Source organism: Belonocnema kinseyi, chromosome 3 (genome assembly GCF_010883055.1).
Source record: "Belonocnema kinseyi isolate 2016_QV_RU_SX_M_011 chromosome 3, B_treatae_v1, whole genome shotgun sequence".
Taxonomy (NCBI): Eukaryota; Metazoa; Arthropoda; class Insecta; order Hymenoptera; family Cynipidae; genus Belonocnema; species Belonocnema kinseyi.
In genome coordinates, this window is record NC_046659.1 from 73,344,507 (window position 1) to 73,361,799 (window position 17,293).

The 17,293-nt window shown below is 26.7% G+C and overlaps 1 protein-coding gene across 3 annotated transcripts in view; it reads right to left on the reverse strand.

The window, feature by feature from the left end:
• Positions 1 to 17,293, reverse strand: part of LOC117169223 — a 461,284-nt gene that overhangs the window by 63,522 nt on the left and 380,469 nt on the right. For all 3 annotated transcript variants that reach the window (XM_033355482.1, XM_033355480.1, XM_033355481.1), the window contains 2 exons: positions 12,009 to 12,216; positions 5,604 to 5,718 (listed from right to left, as the gene is read on the reverse strand). In XM_033355482.1, the coding sequence (XP_033211373.1) occupies positions 5,604 to 5,718; positions 12,009 to 12,216 (323 nt within the window). The remainder of the gene's footprint in view (positions 1 to 5,603; positions 5,719 to 12,008; positions 12,217 to 17,293) is intronic.

Genomic DNA, 17,293 nt, shown 5'->3' on the forward strand with positions numbered 1-17,293 from the left:
TCCAGATGAATCCGTCACTATTGCGGATGGAAAAAAACGTAAAAGCTTTCTTAGATAAAAATAAAGAATCTCTTAATTGTTATAGTTTTCCTATTTTTTTAGTTACAAGTAATTTAAACATATTACGATTTTCAACAGTTCAGAAAAATGTCTTTGATCATTTTAAATTTATTCGATCAGTAGAAATTAATTAAAATTATTTCTTGAAAAAAAGATCCTACTCCATCTTCACTCCATCTTCAGAAGTTTTGTGGTTCGTTTTCCAATGGAGTGAAGATGGAGTAGGATCTTTTTTTCAAGAAATAATTTTAATTTAAAAATATTATTTTCCATCTAGTCTTATTAAGACGTTAAGCATTTTCTGTTATTGAAGATTCTTAACTTGATCTATATCGTGTGGATTTTCTGCCTTCATGGTTTGGAGGGTTGATCTACTGTCGGTAAGGTACAATCTCTGATGATATAGCAGATAAATTTAAAAAATTTTAAAAGAAATTAATTATTCTCCTACAGAAACCCAATCTAAAAAAACATCCAAATTTTTCAAATTTTTAGGCATCTTATATAGATTGTGAAACATGACATTTATGATTTTCTCACACTGCAAATAATAAAAACTTTTAAGCTAAATAATTTTTAACTTAAAATTAAACCTTTTAGTGTAAATGCGTGTCTTATTTCTAAAAATGTTGTTTCAAAATTAATCTTTTTGGTGAAATTCAAAGTTTTAGATTTGAAATTAAAATCGTTTGTATTTGAAATATCAACTAATAAATTTTTAGTTGAAAATTAATTTTGTTGGTTAAAGATTTATTATTTCAGTTCAAAATAATTTTTTGGTCCAAACATTGTTTTGTTCAATCTTGGATTTTTTAACTAAAAATTAATTTTGTTACTTAAATAATGAACTATTATATGTTTGGTTGAAAATTGATATTTTATTAGTTATAAATGCAACTATTGTCTTCAGGAGTCTACTATTTCCTTGAAAATTAGTCTTTTTGGATTAAATCACACTGATTTTAAATGATTAAAATCTTTGTTGTTGTTGTTGTAATGCTAATTATTGCATTTTTGTTGAGGATTTATTTTTTTTAGATGCAAATTAAACAAAAAATTCAAATAAAAGTTCAGTATTTTTTTAATGATTAAATATTTTAGTCAAAACTTCCACTACTTTGCTGCCTTTTTGGGTTAAATCTCACTGTTTTTGACTTGAAATTAAAATGTTTTGCGTTGAAATGGCAATTATTAATTTTTTGGTAGAGATTACATATTTTTTTAGATAAAAATTGGACTAAAACATTCATTTCTTTGTATCAATGATTCATTAGTTTAATTGAAACTTCATCTGTTTGGTTGAAAATTTAACTATTTTCTTGAATATTTATAGAATATTTGGTAGAAAAATAATTTTTTAAACTGAAATTTTTAATATTCCAGTTTTTGTTTAAAATTAATCATTTTTAGTTGAAAATTCAAGAATTTTTAGTTGAAATTTTATCTATTTTGATAATAATTAATCTTTTGGTAGATTTTTTTGATTAAACATTAAACTATTTTGTTTAAGTTTTCATTATTATGTTAGAAATGCAACTAATTTTGCCGATGTAATATTTTTTGGTTAAAAATTAATCACTTTCATTCAGAATTGAACTATTTAATTGAAATTTCATGCTTTTTGTCAAACATTCGTATTTCTTAGTAAAAAATCATTCTTCTTTGTGGAAATTCGCCTATTTTGGTTGAAAATACTTGCTTGCAATTTGAATTACTTTGTTGAAGTTTATTTTTTTGGTAAAAAATTAATCATTTCAGTTAAAAACTCATCTTTTTGGTTAAAATTAATACATTAGGTTAAAAATTGATCTTTTTTGGTAAAAACAAGTCATCTTCTTGGCAAAAGATAATTTTTTTGTATGAAGATTTTACTGCTTGTTTAAAAGCTGGTCGGCTTTGTTCAAAATCGATTCTTTTGGCAAATGTTTTATCGTTTTGCTTGAAAATTGGTCTTTTTTGGTAGAAAATTGATCGAACTAGTTGAAAATTCATCATTTTTTATTGAAAGCTCAACTACTTGGTTGCAAGTTAAACTACTATGTTAAAAATTCATTTCTGTGCTTGCAGATTAATAATTTTATTTGAAAATTCATCACTTGTGTTGAAAATTTAACTGTTTTGTTCCGAATTCATTTTTTTAATTAAAAATTTGACTATTCTATTTTTTGTTTGAATGGACCTTTTTTAATAAAAAATTCAACAGATTAGATAATTTTAAAGGATCTATTATATTAAAGGGTTACATAGTCGAATCCGCATTAATTGAATCTGTCAAAATTGACGTCGTCCAATTCCAATAAAAAATAGCTATGCTGTGATAACTTTACTAGAGCTTAACCAAAATTCATAAAATTGCAGCCTTATAAAAATAATTTTTTTCTTCAAAAGTCACCCATGAAACTGGGACAAAGAACCTCTTCAATACAGTTTCACCTTTATTTTACAGAAATATTGAAAATCTTTCAGATTTTATCCAGAAAAAAATGGAAATAAGTTATGAAATAAGACTATAAGTCGCCCGGTTTCCCCAATGTGTCCCGATTAGCCCCATTTTACGGTACTACTTTAGATTAATAAAATAAAGGCAGCATTTATCTATTTAAAGCTCAGAATTTTAGAATTATCAGCTTTAAAAAAATGTTGCGCTTCAAAAAAGCTTTTTGATCATAAAAAATTGATGGAGTCGAGAAATGGTAGTCAGTAATTTTGCAAGCCTGGACACCATGAATAAAATACATAACGGTTCAATTTATAATAGGGTTACACGGTACAATATATTTTTATCGGAACGGATTCAGCACGCGACACCTAATCGTGACTTTTATAATCGAATCTGACACATTTCATGGTAAAAATACTAAATGTGAAAACGATATAAAATCCAATTTCCAATTATGAAGCTTCTAGATAATTTATGCGAAATAAAATCACATGTGGATTACATTTTAAATTAATTTCGTTCAGGTGGTACTCTATTTACAAAACTTAAGGATAGATATCAGAAGATATCCTTAATAAATATACGATAAATAGTAATTAGAAAAGGACAGAATTTTTGGAAATGGGAATAGATTTTTTTTCCGAGGAAAAAAATCCCACCAAATATTTTCCGAAAATTTGGAAAAAGTGGCGGAATTATGGGACTTTGAGCTTTTGGGCAACGTATTTTAAAAATGCCATATCTTTGCTCCTAATTGCTCGATTTAACTTTTTGACATGTCAGTTTACTTGATACATATAAGAGACATTTCAAAAGAAAAAAAAATAAATTTTGAAATTCCTGTTTAAAAAATTTAAATTGGAAACGGCATACACAACAAGGCATTCTTCAACTTAAATTCTTTGTTTGACAGAGAAAGGTGCTCTGCAAACCCTAAAAATATTGGTGAGAATGCAGAATTCAAACGTAACTGTGAAAGACCAAATTTTAAAATTTGCTATATTTCTGGACATTTGTTTAATTGATTCTAGATATTTTTGAATAAAGCTGCGCTCATCTTTTATGGATATAGAATCAATATTCAATAGAAAAAACAGAATGGTTAGAAAGGGCAAAAGAATAAAATTGTTTTCAGTGAATAAAAATAATTGTAAACCAAAAAAAAAGAATTTTTTAACAAACCAGTTAAATTTTTAATGGAAGTGATACATTTTCAACTGAAATAATGAATCTTTGACCAAAATAATTTAATTAAAAAAAAATGATTTTCAACTAAAATTATGAATCTTCAACTGTAATGGCTGGATTTTTAATCAAGAAGATTAATTTCTACGAAAAGACAAATTTTTAACTAAAAGAGATGATTTTTCAACCAAAAACAGAATAGTTAAATTTTCAATATAAAAATTTAATGTTTAATTAAAGAGATGAATTTCCAAAATAACAGATAGAATATTATAGAATATATAATATTCACTTGCAGTAGTTACATTTTCAGTCAAGATAGTAATAATTTTCAAAAGAAAAAAAAAATAATAATAAAAAAATTTACATTTTTAAGCAAACTGATAAATTTTTAACTAAAATAGTGCATTTCCAATTCTAAAATTAAATTTGAAACCAAAAAGATGACATTTCAACTACGATGATGAACATTTAGCTAGAATAGTTGATTTAAAAAAAAATAGGAGTTTTCAAACAAGAAGATTAATTTCACACACAAAAATTTTGCTAAAAAATTATGCATCTTGAACTAAAAAAGTTGTTCTTTTTTTAACCGAAAAAATGAATTTTCAAACAAGAAGATTAATGTCTACCGAAGAAGACGAATTTACTACGAAATACATGCATAAATTTTCAATCAAAAAAATTAATTTCAATCCAAGAAAAAATAAATTTTCAACAAAATAGTTAAATACAGTAACATAAATATACTTTTACATATGAATCAGCATTGTTATTCTATTTTATATTGAAATTTAAACCAAAAATTAAACACGGTCACGAAAAAATTCCCTGACTTAAAAAAAAACTTCCTGACAATTCCAGGTTTTCCAGGTAAAGTAGACACTATTTTTTATAACCGTTTTTAACTTTAGTTTTTTAAATATAATTTTAAATATAATTTTCAAAATTCGTTTTATTTGAAAATGTAGCCTATATAAAACAAATAAATTAAGACGTAAAAACTTAAATCGGCCAATTAAAAACAAAGATGGCATAAAAAACGTGCTGAAAATCTCAATCGTCCGTTATTGTTTTTTTTTTATATTCGAAAAATATATGATGGGATTTTTTTTTACGATCAAACAATCGTATATCCTGAATTGAAGCCAAATCCGATTTTGCCATGAAACTTGCCGTGATCAGATGAGGTGGATTTCAACAAGTAATAAAATGGGATAGAAAAAGATAGTTTGGAAAACAAGAACTGAATAAAAAGTGATCAAACGTGATCGAAAAGGTAGAAAAATTCTTGGAAGGAAAAAGATAAAGTAGAGTTAACTAAATTAAATTGTTTAATCTTATGCCACAAATAAATTAGATAAGGTTTCTTAAATGGGTTTTGCCTTGTCATTTTTATGAAGCCTTTAAGACTTGACCTTCAATATTTGAACAGACTCGATTTAAGTGAGACCTAACGTGCTTTTGGAAAAGATTGGAAGCTGAGGAAGGTAAGCTCATCTTCAATATTAAACACAGACGCTCCAAGCCAGTCTCCGGTGTGACAACAATTATTTAATCGGCTCTATGTAAGCTTTATAAATTATTTTTTTTTCATTTCATAACCAGGGGGAAAATAACTTCACCAGAACCATTTTCTGCATTTGTAGAAAAGCAATTCCTCGCACGTTCCTTGCTTCAAATAAAAAGAAAATCCTTTTATTTGCACCTGCTTTTCATTCCTATTTAATAAATTAAACGATCCCATTTCTTTGAAAGTACTTTGCGAATCTGGAGAGAAATGCATACAAATTGCAAGTCTTTCCATGAATTCTTTCAAAATAAAGCGACTGTAGCAGGAAGAAATGAAACTAATGAGGAAAAGAAGCCCAATTCTTTTCCTTCGTTAAGTATAAATTATGCACATTCTACTACTCACCAGATATTGAGGAATTTTTCTCGTACTTTGCGCTTCACACTGTCGCTTTTACGTCGGTATTGCAATCTGCGACAAGCTTCCGATGAAATCGGTTCCGGAAGTTGCTTGTAGAAGCCTGTGAACAAAAGTAAGATAAAAGAATTTCCATAAAAATGAGATCGATATTATTGGCTTTGGATCACTAACTCGAGTGGGGTTTATAACTTGGAACAAATGCGATGATATAGGGTAAGAGTTGCAATAAAAAGTTACTCAGAAACGAGAATTTAAATCTAGATTTATAAGAATTGAATACAAAATTCAGAACATTGATATCTTCTGTTTCAATATTAATTGCTGATAATTCAAGATCAACTTTAATTTAGTCAGAGTGGCCATATTAATCATATAAAAAATCCCCGGTCATGTAATTCTATGGCTAAAAATTTCTCTATTCGAAGTAATAAAAACTGAGCTGCAAATCATTTTACGCAATTTTAAATAAGAAATGTTAAAAATTGAAAGATTAAATTGTTGTTATAAAATGAACACTTCTTAAATGAAAAATTAAATTATTTTCATTTTAAATAGTTTTAAAATCCTTAAAAAGCTTCAAAATTTCATTTCAAAACCCCGAAACATCTACATGTTGTTTTAAATGTATTCATTTCCGAATTTTGTCGGTATTTTGTCGGTATGTCTGGGAATTATAGATGTGCAATATTTATTGTACATTAAAAATCAACAATTTTACTTGTAAATTAAATTTTTTCAAATAGGAAAAATAAAATTGTTACGTTCAGAGTTCAGGTTTTGTTTAGTTTTGAATATTTGATTTATAATCACTGATTTTACATGAAGAATTAAATATTTGTAAATAGTAAACAATTTTTATTTTTACTACTCAAAAAATTTTTTAACTTTAGACTAAAACAATATTTTTAATTTAAAAAAGCCTTTAATTATGAATATATTATTTTGAAGTTATTTAAAAATTGAAAATAGTTTGTAAAGTTTAAATGAAGCTTCTATATTTGCTTAACTACTAAGACTTTCCAATTGAAACAGTTTACATTTTAACGTTAGAATTTGAAAATTCTTAAATTTTGAACTGATTCCGAATCGTCGTGGAATCAATTATTATTCACTCGTTAATCCTTAATGTATAGTTCCATTTTAAAAATCCTTAGAATTTATATTCACATTTCATCATTTAAAACGGGTTTTTATCCCAAATGGTCGATTTCAAACGTCACTATTTTTTTTATTTTTTAAGTCTTTAAAACTGCATCTGAAAATTCTTTAAATGAAATATGTACTCTTAAAAATTAAAATCCGAAATGAATAATGTATAAGTGACAGATTTTGGACTTACGCATTATAAACCGAATGATATAATTGAAAAAGATAAAAATTCAACTGATTATTGAAGAAACTGTTGAAATCAGACTTACACAGATTTTTTTCTTACAAATTTGTGAAATTTCCTGTCAAGAAATAAGTTCACTGTCATTCCCCGGTGTTTCCCGGTGCCATATTATTATCGAACTGTTGTGTATAAGGGTAGTTCTTAATTGCTTTAGTTTGATACATTTTTTTACAATTTTTCAAACTTTGCTATGAAAGATGTATAACCTTGGAAAAATAACCACATTTTTGTAGGTAAAAATAGCGGGAACTGGAGAAGGGGCTATTTTTACAAAAATTTCGGTACAAATAGAATTTCCTTTGTGAAAAATGGCAGTTATTTGGATTTTTGAAAACTTAGATTGTCTACGATCAACACAAAATTCTTTACGATAAACTTGATCTTCTGTCATAGTTTACGATGATCATTTTGAAAATTATGAAAATAAACTATTTTTTGTTTCATCTGGCAGCCATCTAATATTTTTGAAATTTTGGACTTACAGGATCATGCAATTATTTGTAAAGTCAAACTTCAATTTCTAATTAAGTTTTTAATTATTATTTTGAAAAATGCAGAAATAAGCAATTTTTGGCATATTAAATAAGCCACTACCTTCGATTTTTTCAAAAAAGTTATAATTTTTCTCAAAATTTCACAAAGATTTCAAATATTTCGCATAAATCTTAAATATATTTAAAAAATCCTACCAAGATATTAATGATATTCCAAATATTTCAATAATTTCACAAATCTTACCAAATTTTTAAAAATATTTAAAAGATTTCTTCGCAATTGTTTCCAAAGATTGCGAAAAAACTTAAATGATTTCACAATGATTTCAATAATTTTACATATACTTTAATGATTTCCCAAAGATTTTAATACATTTTTATAAATATTAATAAATATTTCGACAAGGTTTCACAAAGATTTTCGATGAATTAAAAATATTTCAAAAATTTCACAAATATTTTAATAATTTTTTTCTATGGTTTTCAAAAACGTTTCAAATATTTCGCGAAGATTTTGGATAGTTTTGAAAGACTTCACAAAGAGTACAATTTCGCAAAGATTTTAACGATTTCAAAAATATATCAAATGCTTCAAAAATGTTTACAAAGGATTTCAGTGATTTCCCATAGATTTTAGAAATATGATCACATATGTCAATAAATAAATCAAATATTTCGCGAAGATTTCACGAAGGCGTGAATGATTTCTCAACGATTTCAAAAAGATTTCAATAATTTCACAAAATTTTCAAAAATATTTCAAATATTTCAGAAAGATATTTGATAAATATTTCAATTATCACACAAAGATTTCAAGGATTTTACAAAGATTCAATATATTTCGTAAAGATTTTGTATAGATTTAACAGATTTAGCAAATATTTAAAAGACTTTTTAAAGATTTCAATTATTTCAAAAAAGATATTAAATATTTATAAAATATTTGAAATATTTCGTAAAGATTTCTATGACTTTTTAAAGACACCACAAGGATATGAAAGGTTTTGCAAAGATCTCAGATAGATTAAAAAGATTTCACACATTTCAATGTTTCTAAAATTTTTAACAATGTCCAAATATTTCAAATATTCGACAAAGACTTCAATTATTTCCAAAGGATTTCTGCTATATCTTTCCTAGGTCATGCCACAAGTTGAAGCTGAAATATAAAATTCGAGAAATTCTTGCTTAAAAAAAAACTTGAATGACTAATCACGTTTCAAAGTCAGCAGTGATTTTTCAAAGTTCCCTCGCTTATCGTACCGAAAATTTCCTATGGTAGAGTAGATAATTAAAAATGTTCACTTCGAGGAATGAATATTAAAACTTTAGTTTAAAAATCTTCAATTAATTTTTTTTTTCATTCTCGAATATATTGAAGAATTTTTTTCTAAAGGGAATGAGAAGAACAACAAGAACTGCGCGAAAGTCGTAAAAGAAATACAAAGCCTTTTAATGCTTTTATGGCTCGAAATGACATCATCAGAAAGATAACTTCGTCTTCATTGAAAGCTAATTAAGATGAAGTCAGCATTGACTTCTATCCATAAAAGAAAAGTAATGAATGTAATTGAATAAAAAAATTTTCCTACCATAAAAAATAAAGCGGGATGAGATGGAAAGATTATGCCCATAAATCTGAAGATCCTTGATTTCTTGGAAAATCACCGCGCATATCTGGAGGTCTCAGGATAAAATTAGATTTGCAGTCGTGGAAATATGAGGAATATTCTGAAAAGCTTTGGAGAATTTCCGCGAAGTTCGAGAGTCTTCCGAAAGACGCATTTCCGGAGCTTTTAGACTGGAGAGTTTGACGAAAGCTCCGAAGATAGGAATAGAGCGGACGGCTTTTGCAAGGACAAATATTTATTCAGCGGGATATGAATTCTGGCAAGAGGCTGTTGTTTATTCGATCATATATCCGTCATTCGCTTGAGATCGGGTTTGACAGGAATGGCTAAAAAATTATTGAATTTTGAGATAAATGAAAATTTAAGTTTTCATTTTTTCAAGGCAGCGACTGACACAATTAGAGGGAAAGTATCCTTCAAAGGCATCTTACAGTAAGGTTGTTCCGAAATTTATTTTTTCGAATATTTGTTTCAATCCACACAAAAATAAATCCCTTTTGTTGTTGAAAAATTATACTTGGAGGCGGACTCAGGGACCACCAATTAAATTAGAATAAGGAAATAGCTCATTAATGTTCATAAAAATAAATGTTTAAAAAATTTATTATTATTGTTAATAATATTCTTTTTGAATAATGCTAGAAATTGCGTTTTTTTTTAATTTTCCACTTTTTACTTCAGAGGTAGTTAATATTTAATGCAATTTAGCCAAAATAATTGTATAAATCAAATTATTATTGTTCATAACTATCTTTTCATAAAGTGGTTATCGTTTTAAGTGAATTATTTGTGCTCTTTTCCCAATGATTAAAAAACTAATTTAAACAAAAAAACTATACAAATAAACCATAATAATTCTATAAAAAAACAGTAGGAACTTCCACAAAATTAAGTGAATCATCAACCAAAAGAAATGAATTTTTACGTAAAACGATTAATCTCCAACCAAGCAATGATTTCTGAACAAAATACTTAAATTCTCAACCCACAAGATAAAGCTTCTTGCAAAAAAGAAACTTTTTTCAACAAAATACATAAATTTTGCACTAAAAAGATAAATTGTCAACGAAAAATACAACAGTTATATACTCAGAGAAATGGTTTTGTACCCAATAAAAAAGCGAATTTTCAATAAAAGAAATTAAGTTTTAACCAAAAATACGACTTGAATTTTCAATAAGACAAATTGATTTTAAATCAAATAAAAGAACATTCTAACAAAATAATTGAATTTTCAACCAAAAAAATGAATTATTTATTCAAATGATTTAATTTCTATCAAAAAAGATAAAATTTGCACAAAAAATATAACATTTACATTTGTGGTTGATGAAATGTATGCATAAATAAAATGATCATTCTTAAATAAAAAAATTATTTTCGAATCAAATAGATGAATTTTCAAACCACGAGATGAATTGTCTACCTTGAAAGACAAGTGCTCAAAGAAAAAAGTAGAATTTTTTTAACAGCAACGACAAAATTTCAACAGAATAGTTAAATTTTCCACCAAAGAAATGAAGATTAATCCGAAAAAATGAGGCTCCGACGTACAAGATTACTTTTTTACCAAATAAGACGAATTTTTGACAAAACACTTGAATTTTTACCTAAAATAGATAAATTTTCGACCCAAAATATAATATATTAATTTTAATCCAAATAAAATCAAATTCCAACGAAATGGTTGAATTCCCAACCGAAAAGAATAATTTTCAATGCACATGATTAAATTTCTATAAAAAACCGCAATTTTTGACGAAAATTGATAAATTTTCAACAAAATTTTGCAATTTAAGGAATTTTTAACCTAATAATTAAATTTGCAACAAAAGACACGAATTATGTGTAAAAAAAGAAGTTAAAAAATTTTTTTTAAAGAAATAATTTTCAACAAAATAGTTATACTTTCAACAAAAAAAGGTTTTTCAATTACAATGATAAATCATTAATCAAGAAATTTAATTTTTAAGAAAGTAGTAACACATTAAACTAAATAGTTGAATCAAACTCTGGAATTAATAGAATTTGATCTCTCCAGTTTCCTTTTTAATTTTAGTCAAAGAAACTTAAAAAAGTTTGAAAAAGATTCGAAATTATAAGTATAAATGTGAAAAGAAATGTTAAGTGAATGATGTACAGCGAACCCTAGCACAATTTAATTTATAACTCGACCGCTCGTTAAAATTTTTATTTTCATAGTATGAAGTCGACAAGTAAGAAATTCCACAAAGATCACCCTAAAAATTGTACATTTTTCGTAAAATTTTCCTTATTTTATTTACGTTTAAAAATCGAGGCGGATTTGACTGCTACCATAAAATACTGGCGCTCTATAACGCTTGCACAATTTATTCGTAACTCTAGCATCCATCATCATTTGTCAAGTTGATTTTGGTCAAAGTAAAGCTAATGTTTTTGAATGTGTCTTCATTTTTTCTTCTTTTTTTTTGCCAGTTTTGACCTTGAGTTGAAGGATAAAGAAAATGTTAAATTGTGGAAAATTTTCTAGTAAAATTATTATAATATTATTATTTTTTAAGTTGTTCTCAAGTGAACTCAGTTTTTCATCAACTACTGACTAATTAAAGTGTCTGATGAGATGAGGGGCGGGGGGGGGGGGGTATAGATTTCAGATAAATCTAGAATTCCCGTATTTTTTATTTGAATAAGAAGTTAGTTCTGCGACACTGCTTTGATCCAAGTCGCTGATCAACTTCACTAGCAAGCATCCCAGACAATGAGCTTCCCGAAGTCATTATTTGAAACTCTCCACTCGGGCTTATTAGTATCCAAGGAATAATGAATATAAATCCAGACAAATTTCTAAATTTTACTGTTTTTCTAAGAAATTTTTGAATCGGCAACTCACCTAACCAACTAAGATGTTCGGTGGTTTCCAACTTCTTTTTAAAAGCTTCAAATTGTGCCCGGAGTTCGTCGAGTGCTTTACAAGGTTCCGATACGGCTGCTTCCTGGTGCTCTCGTAAATCTCGTTCCAAGGCCGAGACTCGCCTTTCCAGGGCACGTAACACATCCGCTTCAATCATTCCGGAAGAGCCAGGATGCGCTCCAACGACCTTGAAAATAAATCAAAGACATCTCAAGATAAATAAATAGAAGTTCAGATTCTTCGACTTTCAATGTAATTGACATTTTTATAGTTTCATTGCAGAGATTTTCAAGGCAAAATGAGGGGCTGTTAAAAAATGTTACGTTATTTAAAAAAAAATTTCCATTCAACCAATTCTTCATCACAGATCATTATACAAAGCTTAAGCTCCCACTCTGACGTCACAAAGAAGAAATTAACTTAAGGTAGTTGTCGTGCCAAAAATCAGATATCTGAAAAAATAGATTTTCTATTAAGCCACTATTTATTCAAATGCAATCATTTTTAAAAAAATCGTAAGAAGTGACGTTTAGGAGAAATTCAATTGCGAAAAACATAGTTAAATTTAATATTTTTTTGTTATGAATTTTAGCATTTCTCATAAAAAATCATGTTTTTTATTTGGAATGATATCAGTTATAATATTTTGATTCTTAAAATTATAAAAAAACTATTTTTTTTTAGATATCTGACTTATATCATGACAATTGCCTTAACTTTTCTGAACTTACTTAAATTCTTAACTTAACTTTTTTAACCATGTTTTAAAAATGAAAAATGATTATATTTATAACCACTACATCAAAATATATCAAAATTTCAAAAAAATTAATTTTATTCAATGATAAAATTTATTTCAATTATAATTTTTTTTTAATACTGGAAAATAATGCAATTGTGAACATTTTTCTACAGCAATATAAAATGTTACTTTTTGACCATTTTAAGAGAGATGAAAATTTATGAAAATAAGTTTATGCTTTGAAGATTTCAAAATATGTCGACAAGGATCCTTGAAATTTTAAGACAATGTTTTTCATCCTCCCAGTATTAAAAAAACGTGGTAAAACTTTCAATTATTTCATTAAAAATAATTAAAAGTTAAAAAAGTTTTGAAAAGATTACTAATAATTCGAAAATTTTGAAATATTTCTACCAATTTAAAAAAAATGTAGAATTTCGAAGATTTTGAAATCAAATTATGAAGCTTTTCAAGGATCTTGAATTTTTTTAAGATGATACATTTTTTCTTCAAAAACATGTTTTTTATCCAAAAAAAACTACAGTTTTGTTATCAATCATTATTAATAGGACTCGCAGTTTTTGTTTTAATCGCAAAAATAACATTAAAAATAAAAATAATAAAAATGTTCAGAAAAACGATTTAAGTAAAAAAAAACGAATAGACAAAATTTTTCACCCAAAAAAGATGTACAAATTTGTTATCAATCATTTTTTGATAGGACTTGTAGTTTTTGTTTTAATTTAAAAACTAACTTTAAACAATAAAAAATGTAATGTTTGGAAAAGATACAGAATGTACGAAAAACATTAATCGACAAAAATTGTTTAACCAAAAAAGTTCTGCAAAATTGTCTAAAAACCATGTTTTGATAGGATTCGCGGGTTGTAATGAACTCGTAAAAAATAATATTGAAAACAAAAAAAAATAAAATTTTTTTATAAAACGACACAAAGTAGAAAAACAAAAACTAATTTTAAAAAGTTGTTTAACCAATAAAGATATTTAAATTTGTTACAAATCATTTTTTGTATGGGACGCGTATTTTTTGTTTGTATCGTAAAAAATAAGATTTAAAATGAACGAATTCAATTACGAAAAAAACAACATAAGATGTAATAAAATATGTGTTAAAAAAATTAATATTTTTATAAGATGCGCACTTTTTTAAATTATATAAACAAGACAATGATAATACCGTGTACTTAAATATCATTCCATATTATTATTTATTATTATAATTCATTGAAATGATACATATTTATTGTAATAATAGATATTTCAGGGTAGATGGGAATACAAATTAATGCAAAATAAGGAACAAATATTAAAATAATCATCAAAAATCAAATATTTACTTTATTTTAAAATATCTAAATAAGCAGCCCCATACCGAGGTACATACATAAATGTTATATACATACGATATAATAAAGTTGAACATAATGTAGAAAAGTTTGCATTGTCGACAAAATCAAGTGCGAACCACGAGATACGTGATGAGAATGTATTCGTAAAGACGAAGGAGCATTAACAAAAGAGAATTCACAATCTCCATATTACAGTTGTCGGTGCTTTGACTCTTAATTCTTAAAAGGCTGTGCACAAATATGGGGTAAATATAAAGACCAAGGGCTTAACGCAAGGGGAATACTGTCGAGCGCGAAGCGCAGGCTCCAATAGACGCGTGCCCTAGACACGCTCAATCTTGTGAGCAGCGCGCCTGGCGCACAATAAGAATGTGCCGCCGTAGCGCACAGGTCTTTTCAAATTATGTTTAGAAGTTTTGACAAGATTTTGAAGGAGTTTAAAGATTTTGAAAGGTAATATTTAAGATTATAGAAAAATATTCTTACGAAGTTTAGACATTTTTCAGAGATTAAAAATATTTAGAAACTGTGAAAAACTTTCAATAATTTATCAACTATTTTTTTACAAGCGTAAAAAATTCCTGATCATTTTTTAAACTGAATCCAATTTGTTCTACAATTTTTCAAAATCCTGCAATGAAAAGGAATCCTTAGTTATTGGTTAAAAATTCATCTATTTTGGCGGCATCTGTTTTTATTAAAATAGCAACTGTTCGGTCTAAAATTAAAAACTTCTCTGCGTAAGGATTTAACTATTTTATTGAAAATTTTACTTTTTGGATGAATTCAACTGTTTTTGATTAAAAATTAAAATATTGCTTAGTTTTAATATGAACTATTTTACGTTTCATTGAGATATAATTTTTTTTTTCTGCAAACTCAATTACATGATTAAAAGTTAAACTAATTTGTCAAAAATTCACTTGTTTAGTTGAAAAATCATCTCTAGTTGAAAATGTAACTTTTTTTTTAATGCGTCTTTTTTGGCATAAAATTAATCTTGTTGGATGAAAATTTATCTTTTTGGTAAAGAATTTCACCCTTTTTTTGAAATTTTTTTATTATGAATTATTCTTTGTTGGCTGAATTCAACTACTTTACATTTTGTTAAAATTTCGCCTTTTTATGGACAGTTTTAAGTGTTTCGGATTTAAAAAAAATCTTTTTGTATTAAGATATCAAATATTACATTAAATTTTTTAAATGATATTTAGAAGTTCCGCAAGCCTCATGTATTTTCCATAATTGTAAAACATGTTTTAATACATTTTCTTCAAAATCGTCATTATCAAGTGAATTGTGTTAAAACTCAATTTTTTCGCAAAATTAGCATTAGAATAAAACTGAATAATTAATTTTTAAATATTACCCCCATAAGTCTTTTCTAAATGTTAAAAAAAAACTTCAGTAAAAAATTGGGTTTTTCGTATTTTTGGCGCTAATTATGATTTTTTTTGCGTTTAGAAAAAATTATTCTTTAATACATAAAATACTACTTTCTACTGGTAATTTAATCTTTTTATAAATTTTTCGAACAATTTATTATTTTTAGCAATTATATCTTAGAATATAGTCAATAAATCACTTTTTCTCATAGCTTAATAGATTTTTCTGACAAAAAGTGATTCACGAGTCTCCAAATGAAATTATATATTTCTAACTCTATCAAACATAAATAATTTAGGTTATAATCACAATTTCGTTAAAAAACTATCTCGACCGACTGCTTCCTCATAGTTATGATTTTAAACAAAAAAAAACTTTAAATCGGTTAAAAAATTCGACATGTGGGCGATTATGAACAGCAAATTCCTAATGTGCAGAATTTCATAAAATAAAACCAATAATTCAACGACCAAATTTAGACAAGCACCATACAATTTTTCTATTGCAATTTGAAAAAAGACCAAAAATCTTCTTAAAAAAGAAATTAAATTTTTTCAAATGAAAATAAAAAAGAGAAGGCTACCAACCAAATCCCCTCCCTTATTTTTGGTAGTTCTATCATCTTTTTTATTATTATTGTTATTAAATCAAAATTAATAAAAAACAATTGTTTAAAAAATAATCACCAACGTTTCGGCACTTATACAGCATCCTTATTAAGGCAAGAAAAATTAGAGCACGCAGGAACAGCAACGAAACTACGATGCTCTCTCCCTGTTACCTGAAAGCATCTTAGTTTCGTTGATGTTCCTACCTGCCTGCTCATTGTTCTTTCCTCTTCTTTTTTTTTGTCCAAACAATAATTTGTTTTCTATTATTTTTTAGGAATATTTTTTTGTCTCTTTTCATTATTGCAATAGGAAAATTTTATGATGGTCGTCCAGATTTGCTCATTGGATTCACAATTTTATTTTCAGGAATTTTGCATATTAACTTGATTATTAAACGTTAAATAGGATTTTAAATTTAATTTTAAACTCATTTAAATTTCTTAAATTTTAGTAATTTCTTATTCCAGGACACTGTGGCACCCTATTTATGTTGCTAGTAAGAGAAATATTAGATATAATTTTCAAAGATTTTGCCAGTATTTTTTGCACAAGAGGATTATAGTAAAGAAAATTGTAGTTTTTTTTAATTTCTTTTCCCCGGGGTTGCAATTTAAATTTTCTGTTTAATTGTCAAATTAATATTTGCTGAAGTTAAATATCAATTACTTGTTTAATTCTGAATTGAGAGTGCCAAGTGTACTTTTGGTATCTTTGAGCTTGAAAGGCTACTCCAAGCTCGAAGCCACGAGTAAACTAGAGCTTGAGTACTTGAAGACTTGATGGTTAACCTGCGTAATTAGAGAGGAGATAATAAATTTACTGCCCTGGCACACCCGCCATTCAGCAAACGGACTTTCTCGACAAATGACTACATATCCTACAAACACTCATTAGATTTCTGCACAGGCAAATAATTCTCCTCATTAAATTAGATAACTTTTCATGTTTTCTTGCTTTGAAGTACAAAAGAGATCGTCAAGGATATTTTCTTGTAAAATTAAACAGGTCAGGCAAATCCTTAAAGAGCAGACTTCATTTGAGACTTTAAGTGCTTTCCTTTTCCTTAGTTCTTTCAAGAACAAAGCTCCTTGAGAGTAAAGTAGACAAGAACCGGAAATTAAAAACATTTCGAACAATTTTTCATCCACTTTCTAT